The following is a 22,298-nucleotide window of genomic DNA, read 5'->3' on the forward strand; positions in this document are numbered from 1 at the left end:
ACTTCTTTCGTAATACAGGGTTTCAAAAATAATCTTCAAACAGATGTTACTACACTGATTTTAGTAAAGCATTTGACTCTGTTAATCATTACCTTCTAATAAGAAAAATTGATCTTATAGGTTTCCCTGTTGATCTTCTAAATTGGATTTCAAGCTATCTGAATGGCTGGACACAACAAGTCCTCTTTAAAAATTCTTCATCTTCTATTCTCCGAGTCACATCCGGTGTCCCACAAGGGAGCCATCTTGGTCCGCTTCTTTTTACTTTATTCATTAACGACCTCCCCTTAATAATAAAACATTCGCGTGTACTTATGTACGCGGACGATGTTAAATTATGCCTCCAGTACAGGGACACTTCGTGTCGTTTGCACTTACAATCCGATCTAGACCGATTTAAAATATAGTGCCGTGATAACATATTAGACTTAAATGGCTCCAAGTGTAAAGTTATGACCTTATGACCAACCCAATACGCACGACTTACACTCTAAGTGGGTGCTTATTGGACAGAATAACACTTTGTACCCAAAACTAAAATTTTCTGACCATATTTTGTCTATTGTCAATAAGGCCAGGGGTGTGCTTGGTTTTATAAAAAGGTGGTCTAAGGAATTTGATGATCCTTACTTGACTAAAACCTTATTTATTTCGTTAGTCCGTCCGATTCTCGAGTACGGATCCCCCGTTTGGAGTCCACAATACGCAGTCCACTCGGACCGCATTGAATCGGTCCAAAAAAACTTCTTACTTTTTGCCTTGCGGCGCCTAAATTGGGATGCAAACCGTATATTACCTCCTTATTCCAGTAGACTTCTTTTAATTAATTTACCGTCCCTAGCTAACCGTAGAACTATGCTTGGAACAGTCTTTATTTGTAAGCTTATTCGTGGGGATGTTGAGAGTCCCGACTTGATTAGTCGGCTTAACTTCTCGGTTCCAATTAGATTCACTGGAAACTATATACCCCTTATCTTAAATGATTGTAGATCTAACTATGAGTTGCATGACCCTTACAGAGTTTTATGTTCTGACTATAATTGACTTTATCCTATTATTAGTAATCTTGACTCTCTGCCGCTATTAAAGCAATCGATTTTAATATAGTTATTTTACATTATATTCATTTTCTTGTTCCTGTTCTATTTTTATATCGCGTCTATATCTTCTCGCGAATCGACCCGTACGATACACGGCAGCGCCCCTCGGTCGGTTGGGCGGGAGGTGTGGCCGTGGGACCCGTGCGAATAAAAAAAAATAATGGACTTCGAAGTTGACGTGGGCCTAGCAGGGTTATTGATAACGATTGATAACGTACTCAGAACTGAACTAATGTATGGGGACATGTTTGGGTTTATATAAGCAGCTTGGGATAGCCTAAGAGCGAAGTTTAAGACAATAAAGTTATCAACGCTTATTCTCCGGTTAAGAGAGGAGATACCGAAAAATAGGACTAATTTGAGAATCCTGAGATTATTGTGTGGGGGGAAGTTTTTGTTATTTCAGTTGGCTCGCCAAGTTATCGAATGTTTAGGGGACGTGCCCGTTGGCTTGCCCCAGAGTCTAGACTTTGTACTTCGGACTTTTGCACTTTGCTGTGCGTAAATGACATCTAAGCATAATCGAAGGGCTCATATCTTTCATTACATTTCGTGTGTGTGATTGTTTACAATAGTGTGTGTGGTTGGGGAGTTGTGGGTTTAGATATGTTACTTCCCCATCCTTAAGAAAAAAGCCTGTCCTCAGGGGTTTAGGTTATGGTACAATACAGAAGTATTGGGGGTGCAGTATTGTCTGCTTCTGGACTTATAATATTTTCATTTTTTAGGGTTTCATTTTTAAATTTTACCATTACCTTTTGGGGTATAGGGTTATATTTATAGATAAAGTACCATATTACACTAATAACTATTATGATTAATGTTGTAAGTGTTATTATTTAAAAGATATTATTCGTCTGACTGTGTTGTTTGATTATTTCTTTTGCCTGAATGTATTCGATTGGTTTAAGTTTTGTTACATTATTGTTTACATAAATAGTTTGAGTATAGTCTAACATTGTGTTGGTAATTAATATTTCTTCTAATTGGACAGAACAATTAAATGCTTTTATCATGTTTCCTTGCCTTCTATTATAGTTTCTCTATTGATACAGTATTGGTTTAGGATAGTCTTGGGAAGGTTCCAAGTTGTGATTATATTAGATTCTACATATTTTATTTCAAAATCAGAATGTGTTTTACTGTATCTACATTGTGTTGGGACCTGGTTTAGTATACCAGTTATACATTTATTTACAACTAAGCTTTGAGAACTTGCCGTGTATGATTGATTATTGTGTGAAAAATATTTGTCGTGTATTGTTTCGGTTAGTATGTTACTTTTTCCGTCTGGGTAGGGTATTGTTTTAAAAACAGGTGTTTTGGTTATTTCTCTTGGAATGTGGGATATTATCAGAATTTCGTTCGTATCAGAATTAAGCCAAGATGAATTTTTAATATTATTAAGTTCTTCATAAGTATTTTCTGTTTTATTTAAGTTAATAGATAAGTAATGATATTCGTGGTTTATCGGTAAATCTATTTATACGGTTTGAATTAGCCGTTTAGATATTGTGCGTTAATTGTCGATAGAGTATCATGCTCGGGAGTATTCCTGGAATTATCGTTATTATATTTACTTTTATTAATTTTCTTTTTCTTATACTTATAGTGTATTATCTTTCTACCTCTATTTTTTTCTTCGAAATGTTTTCATCTATTTGTCTTAAATTTCCCGTCTTTTTGAATGGGTTAGTCGTTTTTGTTTTAACTAAAGGGGACTCTTTGAAGTTTGTGCCTATGTTAAAGTCATGTCTATTTTCATTGAGTTTGTCAATTTTGTTTACTTTATTTTGTTGAGTGTTATAGGCAGGGGTTCTTGCTAAAATGAAGATTGTTTCAAGGGTAAATTTTGTGTTTCTATGTTTAGTTTTATCGATGTTAAAGATTTCACATTCGTTTGTGATGTTTTGGATGCGTTTTTGATAATCAGGGTAATAGTCAAGTTCTTTGAACTGAAGTGTGAGTTTTTCTATACCAGGTATACCAGGGTGATTTCCTCGAATTGTGCGTATTTTTGAATGTCTGTTAGTTTACTACTGGTTTTCATAGTTTTAGTGAAACTGTCGGGACTTATGATTAGAATATGATATATGCATTTTGAAATATTTTAAAGTCGATTTCATCAGGCAAGTAAATAACACTTTTCTTAGTGCAGAAGTGTTCTTTGAATAGATCCTTAGCAAGGATTTTAAAGAAAAGGGCAATAAAATACTAAAAAATTTAAAAATACCGCTATTAAACAAGGTGACTAAGATAGATAAAAATGATAAGGTTCAAATAAAAGCAATACTGTCTAAATATCATGATGATCCGTCAAAAGGAGGCCATTCAGGAATTTCTAGAACCCTGAAGAAAATCAAAAACTATTGGCCACAAATGACAAAGGCAATAAATAAATATGTTAAAACATGTTTAAAATGCCAACAAGCAAAGACAACAAAACATACTAAAACTGTGAAGGTTGCTCTTTTAATGTTTAAAAAAAGAAGAGCTTAGCTTCTGCTCTGTTCGAGGTTCTTTATTTGAATAATCAAAGTGTGCTGAAGGTGGGGTATATAGCTAACCCGCACATACATTGCTTATATTTATGTATTCTTACTTACATTTATACATATACATATGTATGCAGAAGGCATTGACCACTTGAGCTGCAAAGTGCATGCTCAGCATTCCCACGCTCCGCGATCGGCTTATGTATAAGCGTTAGATCGTATTACTGGGGCGCTGGAGTGCTTATGTAGTTTTTGGTGGTCTTTTTGTATATTTGTATATTTATATTTATTATGACAAAAAGTTACATTGTATTGACGGTAAGTTATACCCAATAATTTATTGTATTGTTAGAGTAGATTAGTCCAATATGCTACAAAACACTTTTAACAATAACAGAAACGCCAGCAACAGCATTGATATAGTTTTGATAGATACCATTGGTCCACTGCACTGTGGTTTTTTATGCGTTTTTTTCGGCTGAAAGTCAAAAAAATTTTTGAACGGAATAAAAAAATTTTTAGTTTCTTTATATTTAGGATAGTCTAATTAGATAAAAAAAAGTCGATTTTTACTTTTTTATACAACACTGCCTTATTGCCCACCTCTCAAAGACAGCTGATTGTCGATAACATGCGTAAGACAAAATTGGCGGCAAATCATTGTGCAACATTTGCGGTTAATATTTCCTCAGAGAATTAAAAAGTTTAAGGTGGTGTCATGGAAAACAGTAGGCCAGGTATGTAGATTTGTAGTTCAGTAAAATTTTGTGTATGTTATATGTTTTTGTGTAGTTGTATCGTGTTTTGTTTATGTACCTTTTTTACAGTCAACTTAACAAATGTAGCTGTGTTTCGTGGAATATAACTTTTGTATGGCAAACCACTTCAAAAGAATTTTAACGGCAAGTTATTAACTAACATGTGTATAATATTATACAACTGGTTTCATATGCACCTTTTTGTAGATGAATACTTGTTTGGGCATGCAGAGATGCTTGACATTTGGAGCAACAATAGTCGCTCTGAGGATGCAGTTAGGCAGCATATATTTAAAAAAATTGGTAAGAATAATTTAAATGAATGTTGTATTTCATTGATAAATAAAAAAGTTAAGTCCTTCTTTGATTACATAAGGAAACATTTGCCAGGTTGCAATAGATCGCTGGACAGGTTGAAGAAAAAACACTTCAAATGGCTGGCATCTAGTATTTGTATAATCGCTGATTGGAAAACTCCAAACAAAGTTGGTCGTCCAAAACTAGTTTATGAAAAGGCTAGTGACAGACTTAAAAGAAAATTAGCTTCGGACCTTGCGGATGAAAATAATAATTCTGTACCATTACTCTTGCATGCTGCTTCAGTTTCGGCTAAAAAAAGGAAATGAAAAGGACATGGCAGTTGTATTAAAAGCAGCTGGTAACAGCGATAATATCAATAATATAAAAAGAAAAATGTTCTCTTCTGAGCCCACACAAATGTCCGTCGACAATGCATTAGCCTTTTTATTTGAAAACGGATTTACAAAAAGCCAATACATCAATTTAAAACGGAATACAAAAGTACACGGCTTTGATATTTACCCATCATATCCTGATGTTCTTAACGCTAAACTAAAGCTTAGACCAAATGGCATCGAGTATTTTGAGAATAAAGCGCAAGTTGAGTTACAACAACTCTTAAACCACACAACTTCGCGGATTCTTGAAATGCAGTATGAAACTTTCAAAGCAAATACAAACTCGATAGAATGCCAATTAATATTTAGCTATGGATATGATGGATCAACTGGTCAGAGTATTTATAAGCAACGTTATGAGGAAATCGGTGCTGTATATGATGGATCGCTGTTTGTTACTACAATTGTGCCATTAAAATTAGTAGGCAATGAACAAAAAATTATTTGGATCAATAGATCGCCAAAATCTATACGGTTTTGTCGTCCTTTAAAAATTGAATTTATTAAGGAAACTCGAGAGCTTATATTAGCAGAAAAAGAAAACTTGGATACCCAGATATAATATCATAATATAATATAATTAAAAATAGATACAATTTTTTTTTTTTGGTAATGTAAATATTTTTATGACATATCGGCCAGATCGTTTATATGACAGCTATATGAAAGTTGACCAAATCACTTGAAACTTTGTGAATCATCTTGGGGAAAGTAAAGAGTAACACAAACCAAATTTGGTGAAGATAGGTCGTCATTTTGAATTTCTGCCAAAAAAAACGCATAAAAAACCACTGTGCACTGCCAAGATCAGAAAACGAAAATGAGTATGCTGTTACTATCATTTGCGATTTAACAAAATATTTGGTAACGGTACCTATTCCAAATAAAAGTGCAAGATCAGTTGCTAAGGCTATATTCCAAAATTTTATTCTAAAGTACGGTCCAATGAAAACAATCATAACGGACATGGGAACGGAATATAAAAACCAAATTATAGACGACCTGTGCAAATATATGAAGATAAAAAACATTACTTCAACAGCACACCATCACCAGACATTAGGAACAGTAGAACGAAGTCACAGAACATTCAACTAATATGTTCGCTCATATTGCGATTAGGATATATGGATAAATATATTTTTTAATATTTCTTTACTCATTCATTTCAAATACTATTACACATACTTAAACAAAAAAAAATTTATTTGCATATATACTTGAAAATAACTTCATATTATTACGTTATTGTTAAGGAGGGAGATGTAGTACGAACATAAGTAGTAGTATATGTAGTAGTATACGAACATAATAATAATAATAATAATAATAATAATAATAATAATAATAATAATAATAATAATAAATAATAATAATAATAATAATAATAATAATAATAATAATAAATAATAATAATAATAATAATAATAATAAAATAATAATAATAATAATAATAATAATAATAATAATAATAATAATAATAATAATAATAATAATAATAATAATAATAATAATAATAATAATAATAATATAATAATAATAATAATAAAATAATAATAATAATAATAATAATAATAATAATAATAATAATAATAATAATAATAATAATATAATAATAATAATAATAATAATAATAATAATAATAATAATAATAATAATAATAATAATTAAAATAATAATAATAATAATAAAAATAATAATAATTCATGGAACAAGAATATAAAGAAGAGAACTACACTTAAAAACTTAATTATGTGATAATTTTAATAAATAATTTGTTCCTTCGCATCCATTTAATTATAACTTTCTTAAATAACTTTTATAAAAACTTTTTTTTAAGTTTCCTCAACTTACTTAAGTTTGTATTTATTCACGTACTTATTTTATTTATTATGTACTTATTATTAGTTTTAAATATTGTTATTATTTATTAGTGTTTGGGCATGAATACAAAAGATATGAATTTCTATAAACTTAAATACTGAATCGGCTGATGTTTCTCCGGACATAGGGTACCAAAGAGCCATGCTCTTAAAGAAAGTCACCATAGGAAGGTTTCTGTGCGCCTTTTTAGGTTTCTGTCCGCCGTTTTTAAAAATGTTTTGTTCTTTGTCTTGATAATTTCTATCCGTATGGTTACCATAGTTTTAAATACATTCCCGTATTTCCCACTATCTGAAAAATGGGTAGTAGAAAAGATGCTAAGTTTAGCACCGAAATTTAATTTTATTTTTTATTTATGTTTTACAAAGTCGGCTGCGTGATAAACTTCATGTTCTTACTCTTCTATAAAACAAAATCAAGTAATCATATTTCTAAAATTTCTTTTTGCTAAAAATGTTAAAATTAATATAATGACTAAATCTTTAGAGTGCGTCCGATGCTGTCCAGTTTCTAGGTATGATTAATTAAATTGATTGAATAAATAATTTTATTTATTTTTGCCAGTCACAGTTCTTCTATTGAGACAACAATATTATGTGATAAATGGTGCCCATTTATATGTAACCGGCAATGTACAACTTCATATTTCTATGGACACGGCTATTCTATGCTAAAACGAATTTGTCATAAAATAATTCAAAATTATAACCGCAAGCAGTGTCGAGAAAGCTATACAGTCTTTGATGGAGGGAATAGTACTAAGGATCGACCACTAATAAATAAATATAGAGGTAAGAATGATTTTAATACACCTTACTCGAAAAGTAATAGGGTATTCTAGAAACGTTGAAAAAAATTTAACAGAAGGAAGCGTTTTCAACCAATCAATACCCGAGTCGATCTGGCAATGTCCGTCTGTCCGTATGAACGCCGAGATCTCAGGAAAACTAAAGCTAGGATAGATAAGGCCACGCCCACACTTTTAAAAAAATCTTTTGATATTTTTCATACTTTTATTAGTCTTGTAAATTTCTATCGAATTCTCAAAAACTTCTTGCCAAGCCCACTCCAGCGCCCTAAGGCCGCCAACACGGTCAAGCCCACACTTACATTATATTACATTTTACATTTTTCTCATTTTATTCTATTTAATTAAATTTTTTGAAATTCCGCATTCGCTTTCAGACTAGCTGACTAACGGGTGGAAATCGACTATAGCATTCTCTCATGTTTTCGTTCTTTTTATTCCTGACTATTTGGTTATAGGTAATTTCGAGTCATACGGACTTAAAAAAAAGGAAAAGTACGACGACGTAGCTGGGATAGAAAACGAATCGCAGAAAAAAAGGGATATCTTAAAAAAGCTTCAATCACCAAAAGCTAGAAAAAGAAGGGGTTATAGGGAAGTGAATGATTTTATAATATCTAGAAGGATCAGTGGTGAAGGTGCTCACAAACGAGGATGGGATGCCAGTGAAGTCGACAATGATTTGAATAAAAATACAAGTTTGGAATGGAATATAAAAAAAAACAAGGAAGTAAAAAAAAAAATTTAAATGAATTTTATAAAAAAGGTGTGCAAAAAAAAACTGGAAATAATGGAATCGATATGCACTTGAATGAAAACGATGCAATGAAATTTGATAAAAACAAAGGACAAGCTGTAAAAAAAATGAACGAAAATGGAAAGGATCGGAGGGGGAAAAACTATGAAAATAACTTTAATGAACATATAAATGAAAAGATTAAAAAAAAAAGTAAAACTGAAAAGCCGGAAAACTATGAAAATAACCTTAATGACAATATGAATGAAAAGATTAAAAAAAAAAGTAAAACTGAAAAGCCGGATAGTAACCATGATGCGAAAGAAACTAAACCACTAAATCTAGAAAAGAATAAAAAGAATTTCGACTTGAAACTTCAAATTAAAATTGATCATGGTGATTCTGACTTCAACGATCAGTCGAACGAACAAATAAAATGGGACCTGGGAAAGAATAAAATTAACCGTAGTGGTAAAAGTGTTAAAAATCCCAAAAATATTGAAGTAGATTCCGAAACCACAATCATTAAAAAACAGATAAGGGGCAATAAAACGGGAAAGTATGCCATCACCGATAAAACACAAGGTTCAAGGAGCAAAAACAAAACAAGCTCGAAAGCTGCTGAGGGCGTATTAAACCGGGTAAAGGGTCGTTACAGATGCAAGAGTCTGGGCTATATGCAGGAAAACTTACGTTTTGGTCGATTGGTAAAACCCTCTGATATGCTCCGTGTCAAGCTAGAGGAGCGCGATCTATGCAGATGGTAACTATTTAAATAAAATTTATTATCTTAATTAATATTGTAACCTTTTTAGTATTCCGTGCTGTAACTGTTCGTTATACCAGACGTTTCTGCCCAATGATTTCATGTACCAATGCTGTGGACAGTAACAACATTGATCTTCAAAAAAATATTTATTTAAATTTCTTATGTACGTAAATATTTAAAGACATGGAAATTTTTCCCTTTCAGATTTAATAAAAAACTGGCTCGTATTATAAGAACTTTGTATAAACAAATTAGCACATCTGGTGCACAAATATATTCTGATACCCGATACTCTAAGAATAAAAGGGTATAATAATCGTATAACCATATCGATCTCAAGAACTATAAAAGCTAGAATGTTGCGGTTATAAAGAGATTATAGAGAGATTACAGAGATTGAGATTATAGTTGACCCATATTACCACGACCACTCTAACGCCGACTAGCCGCCGAAAAGTGCCACGGAAACTCTTGAAAAATGTTTTGACGTTTTTTCCTATTTTTATTAGTTTTGTGGAATTGCCAACAAATTTTGCCAACGCATTTCATATCATCTCTGCAACGCCACATTGGTTTAACCGCACCGAACGTCGCGGAATTCTTTCTCTTTTCACGTTGTCACTGGCGACTCCAGACGTATAATTTCTGTGTTCCAATAAATCTACCAACTTATATATACGAGTGAAAAGAATTTGAACTTTGAACGCTTGCAGATCACACCATCCGAACTGTCATTTTGTTCTTTTTGGTGAATACCACAGGTATTTCTAGAATATTCGAGACTAATTTAGCCTTAATAAAAAATAAACTTAAGCTTAACTCAGCTGCACTTGGCCACGTGCCACACGCACGTTCTATCAGAAGTTTTGGCAGAAGCTACATATTGGGGAATAAAATGAGAAAACAACTGTTCTTGTAAGCGAAACAATCTTTGGATCGCCGGTGGTATTGAATTGGAAAAGTACTGCTTCTAGCGCAACGCAAAGCAGTATCATTAGGTCTTCAAAAGCCTTTTCTTCCCTCGCCCCAGTTAAAATTGATTTCATTTGGTAGCAATCTCCTTTGGAATTCTGGATTGGACAGGTCGGGTATAAATTTACCAACGTATGTAACCAGACCTAAACAACTTCGGGTTTCCACATTGTTTTTGGGGACTTTGAATGAAAGAATCATTGTCACCTTTTCCGGATCTACTTCAATGCCTTTGTCTGAATAAATGTGCCCCAAGAATTTAACTTGCTGTGTTTTTGTCATTCAAAATAACAAATGTTTACTCTATGAACATCTTTGACTTTTTGTACTGCAGCGTCGTGATCTTTTTCGTTTCTCCTAAATATTTATAAATATTTAAATATATTTACGAATTCAGACCGAGAGTTTAACAAAAAAAGAACACAGTTACGTTTTTTCTGTATTATTAAACGTTTTTATTATTTCAAATAAAGGAAGACATGCTTTCTTCAAAACTCGTCTATTAGTTTTCAAAGGGAACGGTAGTGTTTTTTTTTTTTTTTGCGCCCCGGTTTTTATTTTGTGTTTGTCAAACCAGCCGAGGGTTTTAATAATCTTCTTTATTTATTATATTTAAAATTATTATTAAAGATCCGTTCGCTTCGCGAGTGATTCTTTTGTGATTTGTGCAGTAGTTTAAACAAATATACAAAGTATTTTGCATATTTCGTCTTTGTGTTTTGTTTACTCTCCCTTTTTGTGCGTTGTTCGCAGTGGTATTTGGTGTTGTTTTTTGCATGCACATAAACTGCACTTTTCGCTTTCACTCTCTCTTTCGCTCTCCCACACAAAATCTAAATTTCTCAGCGTGCAGACTGCTCTCGTGCGGTTCTTTTAACAGCTCGCTTGAAAGTTTTGGTCTTGTGTTGTCGTGCACAGTGGTCTGATTTCAGATAAACATGGAAACCGTAAATGTTGTCTGCTTTTATAAAAATTGTTGCCAGGTTATAAAACCTGAGTAGACAAAAATGACTTGTTGGCTATGTAGATAGAATGGTGCATACTAAGTGCGCTGGTTTTAATGGCCGTACAAGTGATGACCTAGCAAAGGATAAAAGTCTAAATTACTGTTGTGATGCTTGCCTTGTGGTTGCGAACGAGATGAAATTTATTAGTTTACCACCACAAGGGAACATTGAGTCCGGACTACCGGCACAAGTTGGCACTTCAGAAATACAATCTGCAGGGCCAAAACCCCTCGCGGTGGTTCCATTAAAGAAACAACTTTTCGTTTCTCGGCTTTCCCCTGATCAAACATCGTCTGATGTATTGTCTTATATACAAGACAAAACAATAGCCGATAATATAAAAGCGGAAAAATTTAACTTCTCTTACGCTAGGGACATTTCATCTTTCAAGATATCTGTCCCAAACGAGCTCTTTTCGACCGTATGTTCGGGTGATTTTTGGCCGGATAGTATGGTGGTAAAAGAGTTCGAAGCTAAGATCAAAAATAAGAAAAAGGGACCCGTGGGAATTAAACTTCCCTCTAGTGGCCAGATCACTGCACCATCCGCCTCTTCATCTTCTTCCTCTTCAAAAAACTAACTAACTATCAAAATGTTAGAGGCTTACGTAGGAAATTAAGCAAATTGTATTGTGATAGTCTTTCATTTGCATCCCATGTAATAGTGCTCACAGAGACTTGGCTAAAGCCGGAGATACTTAACTCCGAAGTCTTCCCAGGTATGTACACTATATATAGGTTTGACCGTCCCTCCAGACGGGGAGGTGGAGTCTTAATTGCGATTATATCTACCCTAGCGTCGGAGGAGTTACTTTTGGACGATTCCCGTAACTCGGAATTCTTATGTGTAAAGCTGTCTTTTTCCGACAGATCAGTTTATATTACGTACTCGTATATTCCGCCATCTTCTGAATTCCCAGAATATCAGAATCATCTGTCCGCTATCCAGTCCATCTTGAATAAACTGTCTGACAGGGACCAATTGGTAGTTCTAGGTGATTTTAATATACCTGGCACAATGTGGTCCCCAGAAAAACAATCAAATATTTATTTTTTGACTCTTGTGTTCCGATGTACTATCCGTCAATCTCTAAACCGTTTTGGTTTAATAAAGAGTTGACACACCTAAGAAAATATCTAAGTCGAATCTAATATTTTGACCCACTATTAACGAAAGCTCACTGCTTAACGATCTTCAGCGTGTTAAACCGGTCTATTCGCCAGGTCCCGATGGAATCCGTGGCTGTGTGCTCAGATTCTGTGCGGAAGCCTTGGGCAAGCCTCTACTGAAACTGTTTACCTTATCTCTGGAATCTTCACAATTCCCACCTTTGTAGATCAATCATATCACCGTGTCAACACGGTTTTATGAAACGCAGATCTACAACCATTAACCTCTTGGAGCTAACTTCTTTCGTAATACAGGGTTTCAAAAATAATCTTCAAACAGATGTTACTACACTGATTTTAGTAAAGCATTTGACTCTGTTAATCATTACCTTCTAATAAAAAAAATTGATATTATAGGTTTCCCTGTTGATCTTCTAAATTGGATTTCAAGCTATCTGAATGGCTGGACACAACAAGTCCTCTTTAAAAATTCTGCATCTTCTATTCTCCGAGTCACATCCGGTGTCCCACAAGGGAGCCATCTTGGTCCGCTTCTTTTTACTTTATTCATTAACGACCTCCCCTTAATAATAAAACATTCGCGTGTACTTATGTACGCGGACGATGTTAAATTATGCCTCCAGTACAGGGACACTTCGTGCCGTTTGCACTTACAATCCGATCTAGACCGATTTAAAATATAGTGCCGTGATAACATATTAGACTTAAATGGCTCCAAGTGTAAAGTTATGACCTTATGACCAACCCAATACGCACGACTTACACTCTAAGTGGGTGCTTATTGGACAGAATAACACTTTGTACCCAAAACTAAAATTTTCTGACCATATTTTGTCTATTGTCAATAAGGCCAGGGGTGTGCTTGGTTTTATAAAAAGGTGGTCTAAGGAATTTGATGATCCTTACTTGACTAAAACCTTATTTATTTCGTTAGCCCGTCCGATTCTCGAGTACGGATCCCCCGTTTGGAGTCCACAATACGCAGTCCACTCGGACCGCATTGAATCGGTCCAAAAAAACTTCTTACTTTTTGCCTTGCGGCGCCTAAATTGGGATGCAAACCGTATATTACCTCCTTATTCCAGTAGACTTCTTTTAATTAATTTACCGTCCCTAGCTAACCGTAGAACTATGCTTGGAACAGTCTTTATTTGTAAGCTTATTCGTGGGGATGTTGAGAGTCCCGACTTGATTAGTCGGCTTAACTTCTCGGTTCCAATTAGATTCACTGGAAACTATATACCCCTTATCTTAAATGATTGTAGATCTAACTATGAGTTGCATGACCCTTACAGAGTTTTATGTTCTGACTATAATTGACTTTATCCTATTATTAGTAATCTTGACTCTCTGCCGCTATTAAAGCAATCGATTTTAATATAGTTATTTTACATTATATTCATTTTCTCGTTCCTGTTCTATTTTTTATATCGCGTCTATATCTTCTCGCGAATCGACCCGTACGATACACGGCAGCGCCCCTCGGTCGGTTGGGCGGGAGGTGTGGCCGTGGGACCCGTGCGAATAAAAAAAAATAATGGACTTCGAAGTTGACGTGGGCCTAGCAGGGTTATTGATAACGATTGATAACGTACTCAGAACTGAACTAATGTATGGGGACATGTTTGGGTTTATATAAGCAGCTTGGGATAGCCTAAGAGCGAAGTTTAAGACAATAAAGTTATCAACGCTTATTCTCCGGTTAAGAGAGGAGATCCCGAAAAATAGGACTAATTTGAGAATCCTGAGATTATTGTGTGGGGGGAAGTTTTTGTTATTTCAGTTGGCTCGCCAAGTGATCGAATGTTTAGGGGACGTGCCCGTTGGCTTGCCCCAGAGTCTAGACTTTGTACTTCGGACTTTTGCACTTTGCAGTGCGTAAATGACATCTAAGCATAATCGAAGGGCTCAGATCTTTGATTACATTTCGTGTGTGTGATTGTTTACAATAGTGTGTGTGGTTGGGGAGTTGTGGGTTTAGATATGTTACTTCCCCATCCTTAAGAAAAAAGCCTGTCCTCAGGGGTTTAGGTTATGGTACAATACAGAAGTATTGGGGGTGCAGTATTGTCTGCTTCTGGACTTATAATATTTTCATTTTTTAGGGTTTCATTTTTAAATTTTACAATTACCTTTTGGGGTATAGGGTTATATTTATAGATAAAGTACCATATTACACTAATAACTATTATGATTAATGTTGTAAGTGTTATTATTTAAAAGATATTATTCGTCTGATTGTGTTGTTTGATTATTTCTTTTGCCTGAATGTATTCGATTGGTTTAAGTTTTGTTACATTATTGTTTACATAAATAGTTTGAGTATAGTCTAACATTGTGTTGGTAATTAATATTTCTTCTAATTGGACAGAACAATTAAATGCTTTTATCATGTTTCCTTTCCTTCTATTATAGTTTCTCTATAGATACAGTATTGGTTAAGGATAGTCTTGGGACGGTTCCAAGTTGTGATTATATTAGATTCTACATATTTTATTTCAAAATCAGAATGTGTTTTACTGTATCTACATTGTGTTGGGACCTGGTTTAGTATACCAGGTATACATTTATTTACAACTAAGCTTTGAGAACTTGCCGTGTATGATTGATTATTGTGTGAAAAATATTTGCCATGTATTGTTTCGGTTAGTATGTTACTTTTTCCGTCTGGGTAGGGTATTGTTTTAAAAACAGGTGTTTTGGTTATTTCTCTTCGAATGTGGGATATGATCAGAATTTCGTTCGTGTGATAATTAAGTCAAGATGAATTTTTAATATTATTAAGTTCTTCATAAGTATTTTCTATTTTATTTAAGTTAATAGATAAGTAATGATATTCGTGGTTTATCGGTAAATCTATTTATACGGTTTAAATTAGCCGTTTAGGTATTGTGCGTTAATTGTCGATAGAGTATCATGCTCGGGAGTAGGCCTGGAATTATCGTTATTATATTTACTTTTATTAATTTTCTTTTTCTTATACTTATAGTTTATTATCTTTCTACCTCTATTTTTTTCTTCGAAATGTTTTCATCTATTTGTCTTAAATTTCCCGTCTTTTTGAATGGGTTAGTCGTTTTTGTTTTAACTAAAGGGGACTCTTTGAAGTTTGTGTCTATGTTAAAGTCGTGTCTATTTTCATTGAGTTTGTCAATTTTGTTTACTTTATTTTGTTCAGTGTTATATGCAGGGGTTCTTGCTAAAATGAAGATTGTTTCAAGGGTAAATTTTGTGTTTCTATGTTTAGTTTTATCGATGTTACAGATTTGACATTCGTTTGTGATGTTTTGGATGCGTTTTTGATAATCAGGGTAATAGTCAAGTTCTTTGAACTGAAGTGTGAGTTTTTCTATACCAGGTATACCAGGGTGACTTCCTCGAATTGTGCGTATTTTTGAATGTCTTTTAGTTTACTACTGGTTTTCATAGTTTTAGTGAAACTGTCGGAACTTATGATTAGAATATATGCAGTTTGAAATATTTTAAAGTCGATTTCATCAGGCAAGTAAATAACACTTTTCTTAGTGCAGAAGTGTTCTTTGAATAGATCCTTAGCAAGGATTTTAAAGAAAAGGGCAATAAAATACTAAAAAATTTAAAAATACCGCTATTAAACAAGGTGACTAAGATAGATAAAAATGATAAGGTTCAAATAAAAGCAATACTGTCTAAATATCATGATGATCCGTCAGAAGGAGGCCATTCAGGAATTTCTAGAACCCTGAAGAAAATCAAAAACTATTGGCCACAAATGACAAAGGCAATAAATAAATATGTTAAAACATGTTTAAAATGCCAACAAGCAAAGACAACAAAACATACTAAAACTGTGAAGGGTGCTATTTTAATGTTTAAAAAAAGAAGAGCTTAGCTTCTGCTCTGTTCGAAGTTCTTTATTTGAATAATAAAAGTGTGCTGAAGGTGGGGTATAGCTAACCCGCACATGCATTGCTTATATTTATGTATTCTTACTTACATTTATACATATACATATGTATGCAGAAGGCATTGACCACTTGAGCTGCAAAGTGCATGCTCAGCATTCCCAAGCTCCGCGATCGGCTTATGAATAAGCGTTAGATCGTATTACTGGTAATTAATAATTCTTCTAATTGGACAGAACAATTAAATGCTTTTATCATGTTTCCTTGCCTTCTATTATAGTTTCTCTATTGATACAGTATTGGTTTAGGATAGTCTTGGGAAGGTTCCAAGTTGTGATTATATTAGATTCTACATATTTTATTTCAAAATCAGAATGTGTTTTACTGTATCTACATTGTGTTGGGACATGGTTTAGTATACCAGTTATACATTTATTTACAACTAAGCTTTGAGAACTTGCCGTGTATGATTGATTATTGTGTGAAAAATATTTGTCATGTATTGTTTCGGTTAGTATGTTACTTTTTCCGCCTGGGTAGGGTATTGTTTTAAAAACAGGTGTTTTGGTTATTTCTCTTGGAATGTGGGATATTATCAGAATTTCGTTCGTATCAAAATTAAGCCAAGATGAATTTTTAATATTATTAAGTTCTTCATAAGTATTTTCTGTTTTATTTAAGTTAATAGATAAGTAATGATATTCGTGGTTTATCGGTAAATCTATTTATACGGTTTGAATTAGCCGTTAAGGTATTGTGCGTTAATTGTCGATAGAGTATCATGCTCGGGAGTATTCCTGGAATTATCGTTATTATATTTACTTTTATTAATTATCTTTTTCTTATACTTATAGTGTATTATCTTTCTACCTCTATTTTTTTCTTCGAAATGTTTTCATCTATTTGTCTTAAATTTCCCGTCTTTTTGAATGGGTTAGTCGTTTTTGTTTTAACTAAAGGGGACTCTTTGAAGTTTGTGTCTATGTTAAAGTCATGTCTATTTTCATTGAGTTTGTCAATTTTGTTTACTTTATTTTGTTGAGTGTTATAGGCAGGGGTTCTTGCTAAAATGAAGATTGTTTCAATGGTAAATTTTGTGTTTCTATGTTTAGTTTTATCGATGTTAAAGATTTCACATTCGTTTGTGATGTTTTGGATGCGTTTTTGATAATCAGGGTAATAGTCAAGTTCTTTGAACTGAAGTGTGAGTTTTTCTATACCAGGTATACCAGGGTGATTTCCTCGAATTGTGCGTATTTTTGAATGTCTGTTAGTTTACTACTGGTTTTCATAGTTTTAGTGAAACTGTCGGGACTTATGATTAGAGTATATGCAGTTTGAAATATTTTAAAGTCGATTTCATCAGGCAAGTAAGTAACACTTTTCTTAGTGCAGAAGTGTTCTTTGAATAGATTCTTAGCAAGGGTATGAGTCATTTCTTTATAACTGATTTTTATTCTAGTTTTATGGAAATATTTTATTATAAAAAAAAAATTAAACAAAATAAAAAAAATCAAACAAAATGTCGGCAGTCGATAAGGAAGAGCTGGTCCAGAAGGCTAAACTGGCCGAGCAGTCAGAACGTTACGATGATATGGCCCAGGCCATGAAATCCGTCACAGAGACTGGCCTTGAGCTCTCAATTGAGGGAAGAAATCTGCTCTCCGTTGCCTTCAAAAATGTGGTCGGTGCCCGCAGGTCATCGTGGTTGCCACAGGAGATGCACGCAACACCGCCGTTTAGGACTCGAAAAATGCCTATCAGGAGGCGTTCGATATTGCAAAAACCAAAATGCAGCCCACACATCCCATCCGTTTGGGTCTGGCCCTTAACTTCTCAGTCTTCTACTATGAGATTTTGAACTCACCAGACAAAGCTTGCCAATTGGCTAAACAGGCGTTCGATGATGCGATAGCCAAGCTGGACACACTGAACGAGGACTCCTACAAGGACTCGACACTCATCATGCAGCTGTTGAGGGACAACCTGACTCTCTGGACGTCCGACACCCAAGGCGACGAAGCTGAGCCACAGGAGGGCGACGACAACTAACCAAACAACTAAGCAAATGTTTCCTTTTTGACTATGCAAATATTATTCAGTAATACAAACAAACAAAAACCAGAAACAACAAAGAGAAACAAATATTATAAAACGCAACCAGCAAAGCAAAATCATTTGAAATGAAACGATAATCCAGGCGAGAGCAGCAGACAGGCAGGCAAAAAGCGCGAACATTTGAGACATTAACATACGAATTGAGGGCAGAATGCTCCGACTCAAATGTAGCTTAAGATCTGCAAATGCTTAAGAAATACAAAAAAATACAGCATCGATGTTAGGGCCAAACTAATACGGACTATTTGGGAGTTTGGCATGATTTTTCCGGATTTTGAATCAAATTAATCTAGCAGATAATTCGTAATTGTGTGTGTTTTTCCCAATCGAAACGGCCAAACTCTAGATTCTCCGAAATTGTTCGCCCTCGTGTGAAATTCCTCACAAAAAAACAAGATGTACAACAAGACAGAAAAATACCTGCGCATGTGAAAAATTGCATGAACCAAATAAGAGAGAAAATATAAAAATGCCCAATATCTATTAGGTAATCAATAACATAAGTGCTTGTTAAAAAGAGGAAAAGACATTATAACACGTTTTGATATGACTAATTTTTATTCTAATGAAATAATCGATTTAGATCAATTCTTTCAAAGGCTTAATGAAGAAGCAAGAATAAATAGCAACATTCAAACACAATTGTCACCAAGTGAACAAATCTTCGAATTTGTCACTATAAAAAATTTTAAAGAAAAGGGCAATAAAATACTAAAAAAATTTTAAAATACCGATATTAAACAAGGTGACTAAGATAGATAAAAATGATAAGGTTCAAATAAAAGCAATACTGTCTAAATATCATGATGATCCGTCAGAAGGATGCCATTCAGGAATTTCTAGAACCCTGAAGAAAATCAAAATCTATTGGCCACAAATGACAAAGGCAATAAATAAATATGTTAAAACATGTTTATAATGCCAACAAGCAAAGACAACAAAACATACTAAAACTGTGAAGGGTGCTATTTTAATGTTAAAAAAAAGAAGAGCTTAGCTTCTGCTCTGTTCGAGGTTCTTTATTTGAATAATCAAAGTGTGCTGAAGGTGGGGTATATAGCTAACCCGCACATACATTGCTTATATTTATGTATTCTTACTTACATTGTTGTAGTTTATAATTTATATTTCCTTTCTTAATAAATAAATAAATAGTCAGGTTTGTGTTTGAGTTTTATGTTTTATATTTTAAGTTATTTTCAACTGCAACACCAGCACCACGACCTACTCTCAGCAAAAAAACGTACAAGAATGAGAAAACAAACAAAAAGTGTGGCCATTCATGTCAAATTTAAAGTAGTGTTGTTTAACGTTATTTTTGTAGGTTGAATAGTATATTCCAACACGCCCCCTCAAAAATAACGTCTATAATTAAAAACATAACAATAATATTCATTAGTAACTATCAAATGTGGGTGGTGTGCATTCTGGGAAGTGTGAACTGATCCAGCATTTGCTGCGAGGATACGGGGAAAACCCAGAAAAACCCGATCAGATCATTGTAACAAAATATGTTTACAGGAATTTAAATTTGAAAATTATATATAAAAATTTCATTCAGCATTCGATTGGTCGTCTTGCAGCAAACCCAATTTGTCTCGTAACCCCACAAATCTCGCAGCAGGCAACGGTTTTGTAAATATGTCAGCCAGTTGATTCTCTGTTGGAATATACTCAAGACAAATCACATTATTCTGAACTTGCTCTCTGGCAAAATGATATTTAATATCAATATGTTTAGCTCGTTTATGACATGAGGGGTTGTTTGCTATGCTAATACAGCCTTGATTGTCTTCGTAAATTTTAATGGGGTTTTCTAGTTTAATGTTTAATAGTTTAATTAATCTAGTTAATAAAAATTTAAGCCATAGAGCTTCTCTCACGGCTTCAAATAGGGCCATATACTCAGCTTCAGTTGATGAGGCTGCTACTGAGTTCTGTCTCTTTGTATTCCAACAAATGAGATTAAAATCAAACATTTTGAATAAATACCCTGTTGTACTTTTTCTATCAATTTCACTACCACCCCAATCAGAATCCACATAACCAATAATTTTATTTTCTAATGCCAAGTTCTTTTTAAAAATCAATTTCATATCGATAGTGCCCTTCAAATATCTAAGAACTCTTTTTAAGTTCTGCCATAACTCCGAGTTATTTTTGCTACTATATCTGCTCAAGATATTTACTGCAGTAGTTAAATCTGGGCGTGTACAAAGCATTATGTACATTAAACATCCTATGAGGTTACGGCATGGGGTATTGCAGTCTTCATCTGAATTAAGTAATTCATAATTTATTTTACTAGGTAAAGGAGTACTAACTGCATTACAATTTTCCATGTTAAATTTACTTAAAATTAACATATGCAGATTGGCTTAAATAGATTTTATCTTCATGCATTTCTATCCTAATTCCAATAAAATGTTTTATTTCATTTAGGTCAGTCATCCTAAACTTTTCCATTAAATACCTTTTGAAGTTATTCATTCTTGTCATATCTCCTGTAGCTATAACCACATCATCTACATATAATAATACATATATGCTTTCATTGATGTTACCTTTGTCTAAAATATATATACAGCGATCAACTGAAGAGTTTACAAAACTCACACTCTTTCAATGCTTGCTCAAATACTTCAAACCAGCATCTAGCCGCTTGCTTGAGTCCGTAAATTGCCTTATTCAATTTACACACATTGTCACTATTACACGATATACCTTGAGGAAGTCTCATATAAATTTCCTCTTTTAACGTGCCATTTAAGAAAGCTGTTTTTACATCCATTTGATGGACTTTCAAGTTATACTGTATTGCTAATGACAATATAAATCGGAAACTTGAAATTCTAGCTACAGGAGTAAATGTCTCTTCATAGTCTATTTGGTATTTTTGAGTGAATCCTCGTGCAACCAATCTAGCTTTGTATCTAATTGGATTTCCAAGTTCATTATATTTAACAGAAAATACCCACCTGCTATCTACAATATTTTTGTTTTCAGGTCTTTTTGTAATTGTCCAAGTATTATTAATTTTAAAAAACTCTGTATTAATGGCTTCTTCCCAAGAAGATTTATCATCCCTATATTGAATTTCATCAAATGAATTTGGGACATCGTTAAATATAGTGTGAGCATTTAGAACAACTTTATTTAGACTATTATCCTCTTCATTATAGGATATCTGAGGCTTAGTCTTTAATCTCTCACTTCTTCTATTAATAATTTCTATGCCATCATTTTTAGTTGGATTATCAATTCCAATTTCTTTTAAGTGCTCTGCTGTTTCACTTTCCCTACTCTCATTCGGGTTGCCTGATCCCTTACTTTCATTCAGGTGATCATCTCGCTTTCTTTTCTTACTCTCATTCAGAAAATATTTATTACTTTCCTTACTATCTTTCAGGAATTGTATGTTGTCGCATTCCTTACTCTCATTCGGGAATTCTGTTTGTATTATTTTCCTACTGTCATTTGGAAAATTTTTATTTTCACTTTCCTTACTATCTTTCAGGAATTGTATGTTGTCGCATTCCTTACTCTCATTCGGGAATTCTGTTTGTATTATTTTCCTACTGTCATTCGGAAAATTTTTATTTTCACTTTCCTTACTATCTTTCAGGAACACTGTTTCAAATTTAACAGCTCTAGAATTAACGATATTGGTTTCATCGACAACAACATCTCTTGCGACAATAAATTTTTCATTTACAGCATCCCACAACTTAAAACCATTGGGTTCATAGCCCACAAAAATACTTTTAAATGATTTATCATCAAACTTTCCTTGTTTGTTTTTAATATGCACATAAACAGTTGCACCAAATGTTTTAAGTATGGCTTCTTATTGTGCCACATCTCATATGGGGTCTTTGAACTATCAACTAGTGCTCTGCTAGGAATTCTGTTGATTAAATAAGTAGCAGTTAATACTGC

At 33.5% G+C, this 22,298-nt stretch overlaps 1 protein-coding gene and 1 pseudogene across 1 annotated transcript; both read left to right on the top strand.

Annotated features, from left to right (window-relative positions):
• Positions 1-7,319: 7,319 nt before the first annotated feature.
• On the top strand, positions 7,320-9,441 carry LOC116801920 (putative uncharacterized protein DDB_G0282499). The gene is given in 5 exon segments (XM_032723888.1): positions 7,320-7,449; positions 7,500-7,726; positions 8,202-8,474; positions 8,477-9,242; positions 9,295-9,441. Coding segments are annotated over 5 exon segments (1,386 nt in total). The 5' UTR covers positions 7,320-7,405; the 3' UTR covers positions 9,371-9,441.
• Positions 9,442-17,739: 8,298 nt separating this feature from the next.
• LOC6621077 lies at positions 17,740-18,415 on the top strand (annotated as a pseudogene).
• The last annotated feature ends 3,883 nt before the right edge of the window (positions 18,416-22,298 follow it).

This window comes from Drosophila sechellia, chromosome 4 (assembly GCF_004382195.2).
Source record: "Drosophila sechellia strain sech25 chromosome 4, ASM438219v1, whole genome shotgun sequence".
NCBI classification, from domain to species: domain Eukaryota; kingdom Metazoa; phylum Arthropoda; class Insecta; order Diptera; family Drosophilidae; genus Drosophila; species Drosophila sechellia.